Genomic DNA, 16347 nt, shown 5'->3' on the forward strand with positions numbered 1-16347 from the left:
TGGCTGTCAACCCAAGAAGGGTTCAAGGAATTTGGTCAATGGTTGATGGTGGGGCTTAACAAGAGTACAGGATGTCAGTCCTTATGCCAGTCTCTTAAGCTATATTTTCGAGAATTCCCTGCACACCCCACTAGTGTAGCCTACTTATTTGGGCTTGAATAAAAAAGAGTTTCACTTTTATTGCACCTTTTTGGATTCAATTACGAAATCGGTGGAGCATCGATATGCATAGGAATTCTAATGCAATCGGAAGTGCAAATAAAAAGCCGCAGTGCTCGAAATTTGAAATCGAATTCATGGATTTTGGCACGTGCCCAGATTCCTTTTTTTCCAAATTTGCGTCCAGATATAAAGTGTAAATATTTGTAATTTGATTGTGCAGCGGAAATGCATCGATGCATTCGAGTGATTTATGCATGGCAGCATTTCTGTTTCCTGTCGTCGATAAATGCCGCATTAGAGGGGGCGTGGCGTTCAATGGGGCAGGTCAATCGATGAACCGAAACATAAACACACAACTTCAATTTGCCCAAAAATATCGCACTGCCATGGAGCCATAAAAACCTCTTAGCTCGGGCCATTTGGTGCGACAGCAGCGTCGAAAGTGCTACCTCAGCAGCATCGGGAGAAGTCGCCTTTGATGATGACCACGACCTTTGGTTGGACCTCGGCGACCAGGTGCTGGTCAAGTGTCCATCCAGAGTGATTTGGTATGTAAGATGCACACGAACGTGTGCAAAAACGCTGCATGCAAATGCCTTGTCAAACTTCCCACAACCAGGATAGTGCCGTAGTGCCGTGGGTGGCCAGGTTCTGCCCACATTCCTATGCACAGGAGCAACAGATAGTTTTCCCGGCTTCCAGGAGGGGAAACCCGGCCATATGTTGGGGAATTCGGCGCAAGCGCAAAGAAAGTTGGAGGGGAAATTCAAAACAGTGGACTAGATTGTATGAGCAAAGTATTCCTGATATTATTTAGATAATAATAATAAAAAAATAGAATAGAGAAAATATAATATTTTTTAAAAAAGGGAATATTTAATAAATGTTTTTTAAACAGCTAACTCTTCTCTGCAAATGTCTAAAGAGTTCGCGTAAAGTGATATCCCTTAGTTTTATTTAAAAAAGGACCAAAAAGCAGGAAGTTAACCACTAATGACGACTGACGTGGCGCCCACTTTGAGCCCGCTCATCAGCTGTTTTGGCCCTATCACAGCAGCTGGTGCCGCTGATAAGAAGCCACCTCCCCGTGCCACCTGCTCATTGGAAGCGGTGCTGCAACTGGAAGGTTACGCATCCTCGGCATTTTGGTCAACGGTCGGCTCTTCGTCGGCTGTTGTCGGCTGCCTGCTTTTGGCCACTGTCGCAACAGTTTGGCCAAAACATCCGCACGTTTCAGTTCCTGTACGGCGTTGCACGTTGACGGTATTAGCGGCGTTTCAAGCGGAATAAAGTTGGTGGCGGTTGCCAACAAGTGACGTTTACAAATACGATTGGTAATAGTGATCAAATGTGTTAGCAACGATCTGAAAAAAAAATTATTCCAAATTTGTTCTCTGAACAATTTGGACACTGAATTCGTGTTAGAATGTATTTAATTATTTAAAAAAAAAATAGTTTGTTCAAAATTAAACTGCACAAGGTGTCTAACGCGGCGTATACGTTATATTAATAAATAATTTGCCTGCGTCTACACCAGCAACATATGTAATATAAATTGACAGAAAACTAAAGCCGATTGCTTGTAAGTCATGTTTATTTAATTGAATATCTCAATTTAAGTGGGCGATTCAACTAGAGATATTAAATATGTATTTTTGAATATTCAAATAACAGTAATTGTTATGGTGAAGTAATCAAGTCTTCGAAAAGCGATAAAGTTATTAAAAGCTGTTATTGAAAAATGTATTATAATTTGGAACTAAAGTTTTTTTAAATAATAGTCGTTTTATAAAAATGGGGGATACAATTACCTGTCACAAAAGATCCAACCCACTTTGAAATTAACCTCAGATGTTTTAAGATATTTATTTCGAGTTAAAGTTTAATTTAATGAAATGCATTATAAAAGTTAGTTAGCTATCACATTTGAATATAATAGTTACTAACGCGAAATTATTCTTATAACCTGTGAATATGTAGTCACTTGCCTTGCATAATCCTGGCTTAGCTGTTTCAATGCGAATGATGTACGTGGGTGCAAGCCAGAAAAACTGAAGTCGAAGGACTCCGGCAAGGCTAAATAATGCGGAACCACGCCAACAAGTCGGATTGCATCCTTAAGCGCAAAATGCCGTGGCATGTCAACGGGCAAGCAACAACGAACCACAATATTGCGAGACCATTAAGAACCAGCAAACACTAAAAACCCCAAAATAACAATAATAATGGCATAGTCGAGGGCCAAAAAGAAATGGTGGGAATGCAGGAAATTCACTTTCTCCAGCGACAAGCAAAGCAATTTCTTCCCTTTATGTGCCGAACTCGTTGAAAAACCACCGAATGAGGAATGGCAGGGGGCGGAAGGGATGCGGAGACTGGGGAGGTAGCTGGCATCCACAAATGCATTTTCGGCTTTTGCCACCCACTTTCCCAACACCCCACAGCCACACCTTCGTCTCCTTCATGTTTTCTTTTCATTTCGCTTTGCTTGTGCCTGCAATTTGTTTTTCAATGACTTTGTAATTGAGTTAAAAGTTTTGTTCTAATTTCGTCTGCACTTTTGCGGAATTTCAATAACAATAGACTTTTGACAGCAGCCAAATCGATTCAAACCGAAAACCACCGCGATAATATATACAACCATATCTGCGTAAAGCTACCACCCAGTTGATTAAATTATATGACATGAGCTTCATAAAACTCGTTTGTGGCTCAATAAATTAAACAATTAATGGTCCGGCGAAGGACATCAATGAAATTGCAGCATCATTCCTCAAGCGGCGGCCAATGAATCCTCGATTCTGCGTGTCGGCTTATCCATTGCCAGTATAAGGACTGTAAGGACTATAAGGACGATGAGGATGGGAACAAGGACGAGTGCGAGCCGATTCCAAATGCGTGGCGGACAATTAAAAAAAGCTCATAAAAGAGAGCGAAAGACGAGTAAACGACCATCGAACAATTTACAGGCGTAACCAAAACGGGCAACGTCATCCGGACAATGGCAGGAAAATCGTTGGCCATCAGAGCTCCATGTCACGTTTTTTTTGTTCGCCTTCATCTCCACCCCGCCGCCAGTTTTTCCTCTTGCATTTCCCGACCTTCCATCCAGCAGCTTCACTCGGCCAGTTATTAAGGGTAAAATTTTTAATTAAATTCTCGCTTGAATTAGCCTCGTTTCAGTCACGTGTTAATAATAATAATCAAATGTCCAAGACAACTTCTCGGACGTAATCATCCTCATTCTCATTTCTATCCATGGTGGCCATGACGCAGGATCCCTCCCCTTTTGGCCGGGAAAATCCAGCATAACAAGTTAAACTCACTACGGCCAATTGATTTTTTTTTTTTGGTGCTTACGTACTTTTTTGGAATTCAGAACTTTTTGCGGCCTCTATTCGTTTGTTCGAGATTTATGGCCAAAGGTTCGATCGGGCGCAGGGCTACCCTGATTAAAATATTGTTTGACGTTGGCCTGTTGTTGATTAAGGCCAGTTATAATCGCCCATTGCGGCAGGTTTATGGCAACCGAACTGAACAGAACAGAACTGAACTGAACTGGGAACTGGAATAACGCAGACTGGCTTATTTATACGAGCCTTTATTGACAATTGAGGTAGGTGCCGAAAGGCAATATTGTTGTTTACGCCAAAAATATGACTATTTTCGTTTCATTGCAAGGCAAACATTTATCCAGTGCGCTGAGCTGCGGCAAACATAATTAAACCAAAAAAAATGCGTCTGTGTTAAAACCCGTGTTTATCACTTAATTACATTTTTAATTTATATAAACTTCATATGCCTTTGCTGAATTCCACTTTGGTACTATGGGTTCTATTTGTATGGCACATAATATAAAAACTAGCTAGCTACTTGTGTTGCCACTGAAAAACTTTGGCTTAAAATATGTCAGCAATGTGGGCGCCATATATTTGCATATGCTCCAAAGGAAACACGGAATTCTGTCTAGCCGCCCATTCTTTAGACCAAATATTTTATGACAAAATACTGGGAAGTATTCAAAGATGCCGCTCCTTGCTTCGTGGAATTTGTGGATATCCTTTATGCAAATATTTAAGCAGTAATGCTTGACAGCTTAAGGGGGTAGCTGTAGACTTCTGATTAGCAGGGGGACGGGCTCCAACTTTAAAGAGGATCCCGGGAACGCTAAGTACGCACCTAGCCACCTCCACCAACATAATGCAGCATCCACCATCGCTATCACCATCACCAGCTCCATCTCCATAGCCCACGTACCCACATAAGCATCCGTATAGAAGCCGCCACGTCCTTGTCGCCGTGTTTAAATCAATTTACGCGCGCTTTGGCATATTTAGTGGCATAAAACAGCACAACATGCTGGGGCTGCTGTGAAAGGGGCTGCCCTTCCAGCGAAAGTGAAAAGTGCCGTTGACAGATTTTTCTCGTTTTCGGCTGGCTGCCATCTACCATCTACCATCACGCACCATGCTCCGCGGCAAATGGTTGGCGGGAAAAGTGGGTAAAGCTGGGGGCACTGACATGCCGCAGACACTGCAAAATTTATGAGCGCCAGGAAAAAATAACACCAAAGTGGCGCGGAATGCGATGCCTCGCAGGTGGAGCTATGTTGGCCAGAAATCTGAATGATATGCCATACTTGTGTGCATGTGAGACAGCAGTTAATTAGCCAAATTGTATGACACTTTTATTGGCCTGAAAGGTGTTCATTTATTTTAAAGATGCCTCAGGCATTCAAATTGATATTTATGAATTCACTTTTAAACATTTATAAGGTGGAGAGATATTTTAAAGAAAAAACGCAATATTTTGGATTGTTCACTTAAACTTAAGATAAACTTCTTCATTTTATTGAAGCACGTACCGCAGCTAATAAACTTATAACTGACCAAAGTTGAGCTGCCACAAATAAATCCCAAATTCACCATTCCAGTTTTTTAGTTCCCGAGGAGAAGAAGTTCTTGCGAAGTTCTGGAACAATATAATTTTCGGGTTTGGGAACTCCAAATTCATATATAAAGCAGCTGCAAACTAAAAAAGATTTAATATAGCGTTAAAGTGGAGGCAAATTAGAAACAGGCGTTTCCTATGTGAAGAAAAAAAGCCCAAATAAACACATGGATATTGTATACACTCAGCACATATGCCTACATATACGTACGTATTTACATATTGATAGGTTCAATTAAGTGCTTGGACGCTCTTGGGTTCAATTTGCTTAGGCGACCCTTATGCTATACGCCCATACCCCGAAAACTTTTTATTGCCAATTTTTGAGCCTTTTTTCCTTCCGTGTTATTGTTGCCCAGCCTAAGCCACAGCATAAATATTTAAATTTGTTGTAGCCGCCGGGTGAGGAAAATTGATAGGATTTAATGGCATTAGGCAGGAGACAGCCACGCCATCGATGCTGGCGCTGCGATGTTGAGTTCCCGATAAGCCTTCGCATAATGCGATACTACCACTGCATATGCTGATGCCTTTGCTGATGTGTTAACTCATACGAACTGCCACCCATTAGAGCCGCCCCCTCATCCAAGGCTTTGATTTATGGCCCGCACATTTTGGGGGCTCATTAAAAAGCCATAAAGTGCTGCCATTAGACAATAACCCAATTTCAACCAATAATAGCCTCATTAGCTTAAGTGTGAAAATGGTCTGAATAAAGATTTGCATGAAATGAAGGGGCCTTCTTAGGTATTCCTTATTAAATAACATAGTGTCCATCTTACCGACAGTAGAAATAACTTTACGTTATCTATTTGAACTATTTGCAAATATCCCAAGTCCAATTCAATCGTGCGCAATCCGGCAACATAAATACTTGTATGGCGATATCACTCTATCTAAATGCAATTTACAGTGTTTGCAACACAAAACGCTGTGCAAATATTTCAAATTGCACTTATCAATATTTGTTGCCATTGCTTTTATGGCTAAGTACTGGTGTGTGTGTAACAGTTATTATTATCATTTGTACTTTTACCGTGCGCTCACTCGTTCGTTCGTCGATTTCTGACGTAGGTACGTAGGTTAAACGGCCAGGCATTCACATACATTCATGTAGATACATATATATATATAGATACATATATGGGAGTCTCGTCTTTAGCCCGTTTTGGCCACGTTCATGGCAGCAAAGAGTCCAGTGGGGAAATCACATGGAGAGCATTTACAACATGCATGCGAATGCCGAGTGGCAGCTATTTGCCGAGCTGGCAACTTAATTAAAAGGCCAAGCCGGACCAAGTACACAGTTGGACAATTATATTTGCCAATGAATATTTGATTTCATTTTAAAACTCTGGGTGTGGGCAGAGTGGTGGCAGAACTTTTAGCAATTGCTACCATGTAACTGCAAATTAGATGGCTTTGGTTTCTCGTATCCTTGGCATAGAAATGCAAAAAATACTTTTAAATATGCATCGCACGGTTTTCGTTGCATATTCGTAGGCCAAAAAGGAAAAGAAAATATTAAAATTTGAATTAAACTGCTGCCATACAGTATCATTTACTTTACTTTTGCTCGTTTTCGCATCGCCTGACAAATCGCCTTGAGAATGTGTACCTCGCTGGAATTTTAAAGTGCCAAGTATAAAAGTATAAAATAAATTCTTTATGGGGCACTTAACAAACGAGATGCGTTTGTGCAGATCGATTCATTCGAAAATGCATGACTCCCAAAGTTTCGTTGCACATGAAAAGGGGTCCTGAATGCATATGTTGCACGTGTGTATGTGTGTGTGTGTGAGTGGTAAGTACATTTTGGATGCATTGTTGTGAATTTATAAGGGTGCATGAGATTTAAATTTAAATGGGTACACACGAAAAAATTTAAAAGAACAGAAGTTATTTTAGATAATTTTGATCATAGTAAACTAGTTGTAGTTCTTTTTAATTATTCTCAAATCAGATCAAAGATGCTATCTTATAAGTATATACTAAACCTTATTTAACTTACTAAATCCTATTGCTCTCGATTGTGGTTGTAACATGTCGCTCAGTGTAAAAATCCGTCTTCACATTGTAGCTGCAGCTAGAAAGTAACAAAACTGTGTGGCACGACTGGCAGGACGTGGTCGCAGGACATCTGACTGTGAAAACTAACCAAATTGTAGCGATACATGTTGCATGTTCGCCAGTGCGGAGTGTGCGAATGGCTGGCTTGCCGCATTATTCATATGTCGGCTGTGGGAAGCAAGACTCACTATGCGGTTGCCACCGATTTCAATTCGTAGTCTCTATGCCGATGTACGTAGGTGGTTGCAACATGCGGGCCACGGATGCATCCACAATTGATTGTCATGATTGCCTGGGAGCCAACATTGTCGGGTGTTTACTGGTGCTTGTGCTCCTGCGATGTCTGCACTTGTTGTGGCCATAATTGAATTTTATGGCCGCTTATTTTTATTGCCATCCCCCCGCCCCCCACCCACTTCGCTGCCCCACCGCACACAGATGCCAATTTATGACACAAATCGAAATTGACACAGGGAGTTGGCGGCGGTGGAGGTGGTGGAGGTGGTGGAGGTTATGTAGGTGGTGCGAAGGCGTTGTGCCCCACGGGAGTTGTATAAATAATTGATGCACGCAAATAGGTAAATATCCCATCAAAATTTGCTACGAAACTCGTGTTCAGAAACGTAATGAGGAAAATTGGGAAATGCGGTCAACTATTTGATAGCTTATTCACTTCCTGTTCTTCACTACCCGCATGAAATCATTCAAGAGTCCATCGACTTCAACAACTATTAAGACATTATAAGTATTGTAAGCCAGTGTTTAAGCCATTTAAGCCGCTGTTGTAAAATTGAAGACATTTCTATATGAAAATTGGTTTAGTTGAATACTCTACAAATTGCATAAATTTATTTGCCATTTCTAAATGTCCATTCGAATACTCAACAAAACACGTTGAAGAAAGGGTATTTAACTGTCATGCCAGACGTACATACTGCAATTTTTCTTGTTTTGTCACTGAGCAAATCAATATAATAAATTATACGTGCTGATATAATACTTTCTCCTTTCGCCTTGGCCGACGATGAAAACTTTCCCCTATGCGCTGTCCTGGGTTTTTCCACTCCGGCACACTGCCTCCTTCACACCTGCGAATCCTGGCCAAACAATAATGGAAGACACAACGTGAAAAATTGAAGCCAGCTGTCTGTCCGGCCTAATGGTGAATATGGCTAAAAACAACAACAACTACAACAGCACGGACAGGATCTACAGTGGCAGGACAGAAAAGGACGCGGACTCGGACTCGGAGTGACCTAGACACACATCAGTGGACTCATAAATCTCAATTTGATTTGGGTTTCCCGTGCTTTGTCTCCGCGTTCCTTCGACTTTGCACATTCAACGATTTTTGTGGCGCCCAGCTCGCCATAATTTATTTGATTTTCCCGGATATGTCTCAGTTTGGCCTTGACTTCTCCCTTCGAAATCCTTATTTCTGGCCGGAGGCTGGGTAAAGGCGGTTTCGTGTTTGTCTGTGTCTGTGTGTGAGTGTTTGCCTTGGCCACGCCCCATTGTGCCCAGAGTGACAGTGTCCTTCTAATTGTTTTGCCATTGTCAATTTCCCGTGTAATTGCCTAGCAATTAGGCGGCTGTTAAATGAGCTTACATAACTCATGTGGGGGCGTAGGGCGTGGGCGTGGCAGCGGCTCTGTGCGTTTCCTTTACTTTCGTGCAAAGCAATTAAATGGAAAATCCAGGAAGAAAAAAGAGTAATACAACTGGTGCACTTTCAAGAAGGTTCTCATATAAAACAATAGTAATCCCCAAATAAAATACGACATATAAGATTTATTATTACGGATCCTCATACAAAGTCATTTTATTTATAGTAGTCGTTTTAAAGTACCATGCTATCTTGTTTACATTCTGTGCGATGCAGGCTGACATTAGCCGCAAGTGAAGGGAGTTCCGATGAGCTCGATCCCGGCTTTGGTTAATTAGTTTAGCTCGCTTACTAATTGCATCAGCGAGTGTCGCAGCTCCAGGCATTGCGCCACTGGAAACTTGCGCCTGACAAGCTAATGAAATTGTCAATGGAACCACACGGGTAACCATCGCCCACTTCTCCACTTCCACCTCGGTCATCCCAATCCGCCCGAGCGTCCTGCATCCCGCTGCCAGCCCTCTCGCATAAGAATTTAATTTATAGCCCAGGACCTAAGCCGTGAAGGAAGCTCAAGGGTCACCGATGTCGTGGGTGGGCGAGATTGCTCCGTGTGCTGTGGCGGAAACTATGACAAGGATACTGAGAAAGATGTCCCTCTAGATTAGCATCGATTCATTAGCTATTTATAGCGGCAGAGGCCCCAATGAGTTATTACTGCATCATTTTCATCTAACATTTAACATTTCATCTTTTTAAACAAACAAGTTTTTTCAAATATTTTTTATATTATATAAAATATTTATAAGTCCAATGAAATCATTTGCTTTCCCTGTGTAGCTGATGCACATTAAATTGTCCTGGCCATGTTGCGAACTGTGGTGATCCTCTTTCGTCGCGAAAGAAATGGCTGGGCAACAGTAAAGAAATCAATTAAGTGTGTGCGACCATGTGGGCAGTGGGTGGTTGGTTCCGTGGAAAAGTGGGAGCCGGGAAGTTTCCAAGTTTCCGGCGTTTCCTGCGATGGCGATAGATAATAATGAACGATAAGTGTTAGAGTTGCCGCCTGCCATCAGTCACCACGCCCATTCAGGGCCATTCGGGCCATCCATCCGGATCCAGCCACCGATGGATGGGGTTGGAGGTGAATCCTTGAGCTCTTCGAGAGCATTGTTTGGCATCGCCAGCCCGCCTCTTCATTTGTTGACTTCGAGCTGAGTGCATGTGTAAATTTAGCTAACATTTTAAGTGTCAACTTGCTATGACAACTAGTTGGGCTCCCGCCTCGCCCAGGAAGTCCGTATCCGGAAAACGGCACTGGAGGCAGCTTTGTGTGATTAATGGCACGACGCAGCGCTTATTACGATGGAAATGGAAATAGCATGGAATATTTCTGAGCATTGAGCCTGAAACTAAAATTTTCCTACCTTGCGGGCATATGAGTCTTTAGTTTTGCATGATTCATGTTAGACAAAATACTTGGAAAGAGGAAACATATGTACGCCGTAAGTTGAGTTGACATTTGGTAAATCATATCCTTTAAATCTGACTTTTTAACTTATGTCATCTTTATTTGGAGTTGAAATTTCAATATACATTTGTAGATACTTGGAAGTACTAGTTTTTCATAGATATTTTCTTAATAGTAACTATAATTTCCAAGCTTAACTCTTATCTGATTCCACAGCGCAGAGCAACTGCGTGGAAATACGTGCAAAAGTGTTCTGCAGTATAGTCACTGTGATTAATCGTTGATGGTTACACCGCAGAGGGTGCGGTTCGCTAGGTTGACGGAGTGAAATTGTTTTCGGCAAGCCGGAAAAGTCTAGTTAACGGAATATTACGCATTACATCAGCGCCCAAAGTAGTCGACATGCATGCACATAATTCTGGGTGACAGAGGGGAGATGGATGGAGATGGGCCAAAATTTCCACTTTCTGGTGAGGGAGCTGGAAAATTGTTTCCTGGAAACAAAGCTTGATAGTTCTTAAGACGATTTAAGCCCTTTGTCGGCTGCTAATATGACTTTGTGTTTGGTTCACTTTCGAGCGTCATATAAAATTCATTCAATTGCGAATTCGCAATGGAATCTCACAAGGAAGCAAATGTCATCGCTCTCTACCATACTGAGTTTACAAATTCAAATTTCATTGGCCCCGAAAATTTTTGTGGGCTTCAGTTCGCTTTGATCGTTGCAGAAAAAAAAAGAATAATAAATAAATAAAGCGAACAGAAATTAAATCAAATTGCGTGCTTAAGCTGCCGGGGCAAATAAAAATACCGAGCGACCGCACCTGTCTCAGTTTTCCATTTTCCGTGTTTCCGAGCGCCCGCGTTTTCCGGAGTTTTCCCTTTCCGCCATTTCCCCCGTGGCCGCTTGTCGCTGACATGTGAAAGATATTTTAAAGCAAATATTTGCGCAGTGTTTGCGGTTCCTCGGATTGTATTTTACTTTTTTCTTTTTTTTTTCTTTTTTTTGTGCCCCATAGGCAGTACACATTCGCAGAGCGACTGAAACAGATATGCGCCCTTGGGCGGGCCGACGTGGCGTATGCGTGATGCGGTGTGTGCGCTGTGTGTGCGATGTGTGCGCCACCCTGGCAAGCCGGCAGATTACGCTGCGGATAAGGAATGTGAGGGGGAATGGGCGGCAGATGAGCAATGAGCATGCGATTAGTTGCACTCCTGCCCTCGGGAAACCTCAATGGACTTGGAATGGCATTCTGCCGGTGTGGAATTGAGTGGAAACACTGATCGGATTGGGGACTTGAACTTGATTTCCCCGGAAGTAATGTCGATTTCGGGATTTTAAAGTTTTTTTACTTTTTTACAATAAACGAATATGTCTATGTTTGAATAGCAATTTAGATATAAAAGAAAGTGATTACATTTTTCTATAGATAACAAAGCAATATAAACTTGTGAATAAATAAAATATTGTATCGATCGTAAATAAGCAGTTGCACTATCTATCATTTATTACAAAACTACAAAAAAAGAGAAACAAACCATTTCCTCCATTTTATTTGCTTTCTGCGTCTTGACCAACTTATGTAAACGCCTAGAACACCTCAAATTTGTGCCATTTACTTATTTATTGACTTTGACGGGGCGGCAAACAGCCGAAATTGACCCACATAGTCGGTTTATGTCCATCAATGAAGTGACAGACAAACAAAAGTCGTCCTCCGTCGCCTCGCCCGAGTTGAGTTTTTTTTGAGTTGTGGACCGGCTGCCTCGCATTTTGGCTACCTTTCGCTGTTTTACGACTTAATGACTCCACCGGGATTAATATGACTAATGGTGCTCCGCTTTTTATTCGATACCTGCCCACCTGACCACCTGGCTACCCATAGCCACGGCCATAACCATAGCTCGAGCGCCACAAAAATATGGCTTTTCTGCAATTCATGTCCATTGGTGGTCGGGTGTGGGGAGTGAATAATAATTATGGGCTCTCGGGCTGACTTTGTTGGTTCTGTTATGTGCTGACATGCTATTTTTCGCCTGAAAAGCATTTCACGTTATTTTTACTCTTTAAAGAACGGAATTTGATGGGATGAGGAGATATTCTTGAAATTTATAAGCATTTCGTGTTGTTGCTGGCGAAATTACAATAAATATCAGTTTTCTAGAAAAATATAATTTCTTAGAGGGTCTATAAACCTTGCCCTTTCGGAATACATAATTATATTTATAAATATTGAACTTTAAAAGGTAATAAGCCACGTAGCCCTTGAGCCGTTCTATCTGTCGCAAATGCCTGTTTCGTGGCCTGTATAACCAAGTAATCTATAAATATAACTGTAGCAGCTGGAAATTTAAACACTTGACACCCACACAAAGGCAAACAAGCACGCACACACCGAGAGGAGTACTCGACACGCACCCGACCTTTGACCCATGTACAAGCCCATTTCAAGTGGCCGTTTGGCTGTCATTAGCTGGCTGCAGTGACAGAGTTAACAGCAGCAGCAACAGCAACTACAACTTGGCCAACAGCGGGGCAAACAAACAGTTTATCAAGTAAAGGGTCAGCCAGAAGTCAGAAACCAGAAGTCCGAAGTGCCCCACTTATCTGGTGGCATGCATCAGTCAGTTAGTCAGTCAGTCACTCAGTCAGTCATTCACTCATTCAGATAGCCAGTCAGTCGGGAAATTAATTAACAACAACATTGACACTTGAGCATTTGGCAGGACGTGCAGACAGGAACGGCCCCAGCTCCTTGCAAAGTCAACAAGGTGTTGTCAAGTTGAGGTCCTTGCCGAAGTTTCCTCGACTTGCTGTACAAAGCCAGCCCAACCCAATCCACTCCACTTCATTCCTTCGATCTCGGCAAATGTTGTGTATTGTTTTGCAACGTTGAGCCTGCTGTTATGGCAGCACTGAGGGAAAATGCGTTGTAATAAATGTAATATAATTGTATATGATATATATGCTAAGCTGCATTGCAGCGCTTTAAAAGATTCTCTTGTACATTATTTTTATTTCTTATACGCTGCACTTTTCTCCAAGTGTAGCGTACCTAGTTGTGTGTGTGTCCATCCTGGAACAGCTTCTAAAATAGCCCACTCGTGTCCCTACCCCCCAACGTGACCACTCTAAGTTATGCTTCTGCGGCTGGGGCATTGTGTTATTTGTTTGTTTTGGAAATAAATTCGATGTTAGTGCTGTTTTGGGGCCAGATACTCCACCGCCGCCCGTGGTCTCCGTCTGCGGTTTCCTGGGCTTTTAGGGCTGTTTTGAATTCGGATATTGGCCCTGCCATTGTTTCTGTGTTTTTGGGGGTCTGGGGGCCTGTGTCTGTTGCGTGAAATATGTCTCAATTAATTATCCATGTTTGTGACATACGCAGGCGGGGAATTGATTTGATTTCTGTTATTGTTGCTTATCACTATCGATTTCGATTATTCAAAGTCCCTTTTTGCCCTGCGGCCAGTGGCGATTGCCCACAGTTCCTGCAAATCAAATGCAATTATGTCGTTCAATCGCCTGAATGCTGAACGGTAAATCGAGTAAATAAGTGTGGGCGGAGGTGGTCTAAATAATTTATGACCGCCCATTAATTATTACTCATAGAGCGGTGCTATGACTTATCGACTTTAAGCCAAATTGGGGCGGGGCTAAGGCGCGCAGGCCAACTCGATCAAAGCCAAAAATCAAAGTGTGGGCATTAGTGTGTATTTCGAAAATTAGAAGGCCAATTTGAAAGCAATTCCTGTTTGTGATACAACTGCTGACCTCCATTGTACTCATAGTGCTTCTAGGAATTCATTAAATGTATCCAATTTGCTGTCAAGGTGATTTACTTGGCGAACAATTAAGTTCGGGTAGCAATGTTTGGTCATTCGAAAGTTATGTCTATAAAATAAACTTGGTATAAATTGTATGTTCTATTCATAATTAAGCAACTAGACTGTAGTTATTCCTTATGAAGAGCCTATTAAAATAGTTTTCATTAATGTTTTAATTCTTTCCTTTTCTCGATTGCAGCTCAAACTTCCGACGCTTTGGTGGCGTAAAATGTTTGCCACCAATATCCGTTCGGTGGCCGTAGAAATCGTCCTGGTGTTGCCGTGAGCGCTCGTCCTTTTTCCTTTCGCGAGTCCTGAATCCGCGTCCCTCGCTCATTTCCGGTTCGCCGTTTTACATTTGCAATTCGAATCGAATTTGAATCGGAATCAGAATCGGCGCGAGGACATTTCCATTCCTTTCCATTTTGTTTTTTTTTGCGCTTTGCGTTGCATATGCGAGGGCTAATTAGCATGCTGCATTTCCAGCAATCAGAGTAGAGCGCACAATAGGAATAATAACGCGGAATGGAAGAGGATGTGTATGCCTCGCTAGGTGCCTACAACGACAGCGGTGGCGAGGATTGGACCAGCTCCGAGCACCTGGTCCTCTGGGAGGAGGATGAGGCGCAGCGGGTGACGGTTAATGCCAGCAATCGGCATAATCATTTGCATGTGGCCAGGTGGAATGCCAGCGGCAATGCGAGCATCACCGCGAACTTCGAGGACGTGCCCTTCGATGCGAACAACTACTGGGCACTGTTGGCCCTCGTCCTCGTCCTGGGAACGGCGGCCGGGAACATCCTTGTCTGCCTGGCCATCGCCTGGGAGCGCCGGCTGCAGAATGTGACCAACTACTTCCTCATGTCGCTGGCCATCACCGATCTTATGGTCGCCGTGCTGGTCATGCCGCTGGGCATCCTTACGCTAGTGAAAGGTGAGTCCTTTGTCCCATTCAATGTCCGGAACAGAGCTATTTTTTCCAGCCACCTTTTGTTGAGGGACTCAATGCACACCTGAGTAAGTCACTTGTGCGCCAGGATAGGCTTGGGGTTGGCGTGGCTAATCTTAGTCGGAAAAGTTCTTTTTCCATAATTTTATAGTTTACTCTACCGAAAATGAGTTGGTCGAAAAACTTGTTGAAAATTAATATTAATTACTCGGGGCAAGGGAATTAAGAAAGGAGTGAAAAGTTTTGATGGTTGTTAATTTCCAAACGCTTTAAAATAGTGCTTGAGTATACTCAGCAAGGAATCCAGAAATGGAAAAAATTTACATCATTACTTTATTAAAATCCAATTTGCTCACCTTCGTTACTATAAAAAGGTAAAGTCTTGCAAATGAGTGGTTTAAAAAAGTGTCTGCAATTCGTGGTGCATACGAATCAATTGAATAATGTACACAGAATTGAAGGAAAATATGGATATTTACGGATTCCTTTTGCTGCAACTCAATCCGCATAATAATCTCTCCAAGTGGAAGAGTATAATAATCAAAACCAGCGACAGGAGCGTGGCAAGGACATTCAGGCCAGGACCTCCTGCGATGTTGGCGACAACACGAGGCAGGAGTTGCATTTAATGAAGCTGCTGGTGGGAATGGCGTTGGCGGTGTGCAGATTGCATTATGTCTCAGATATTTCGATCAAAGCTGGCAAACGTAAGCCCGGATAGAAAAATGGCATCGCTGGCGTGTCCATGGGATGGCAGGGCGAAGTGGAGCTGAGCGGCGTCGTTAGACAATTTAATAAGTGCGCCCGCCTTTGTAGCCTGGCCAGGACGAACCGCTGGCGCAGACAGGGAAGCCCAGAAACAATGCCAGCGAGATGGCAACGGAAGCTTCCAAAGCCTTTGCAGGCGACGGAGCAACTGCAGCATAAGAATTGCATTAGGGGCGGCAAACGAGCGCCGGCGAATTTCGCTTTGACTTAGTTCGGCTCTGGAAACTGGGAACATCTGCCGACACTTTTCTATCCTGCAATCACACTGGACAAAACACTTTTAAATGCAGCACTATTTCAATCATTTCTTTACTGCGTTTCATCGTGTGCTTACGAATTTGCACTTGAAAGTTTGAAAATATTCAATAGTTTTATTCAGTCTAGAAAGTGGTGTTTTAATTGAGCTTTGAACTATAGTTCATTTATGTTAATACTTTTATTTTAAATCCAAACTCTCAAACTCCCAGCTGGCTACACAAATATCATACCAAACAGAAGTTGGAAAAGCTATTGCTGTGACTTTCAAAATGCGTTATTCGATGCTTA

The 16347-nt window shown here is 42.5% G+C and overlaps 1 protein-coding gene across 1 annotated transcript in view; it reads left to right on the forward strand.

Annotated features, from left to right (window-relative positions):
* The first annotated feature begins 1388 nt into the window (after positions 1-1388).
* The window catches only part of LOC6536232 (dopamine D2-like receptor), a 43096-nt gene continuing 28137 nt past the window's right edge, over positions 1389-16347 (forward strand). The window contains exons 1-2 of the mRNA XM_015192130.3: positions 1389-1744; positions 14284-15018. Of these exons, the coding sequence (XP_015047616.2) occupies positions 14610-15018 (409 nt within the window). The 5' untranslated portion in view covers positions 1389-1744; positions 14284-14609. The remainder of the gene's footprint in view (positions 1745-14283; positions 15019-16347) is intronic.

Source organism: Drosophila yakuba, chromosome 3R (assembly GCF_016746365.2).
Source record: "Drosophila yakuba strain Tai18E2 chromosome 3R, Prin_Dyak_Tai18E2_2.1, whole genome shotgun sequence".
NCBI classification, from domain to species: domain Eukaryota; kingdom Metazoa; phylum Arthropoda; class Insecta; order Diptera; family Drosophilidae; genus Drosophila; species Drosophila yakuba.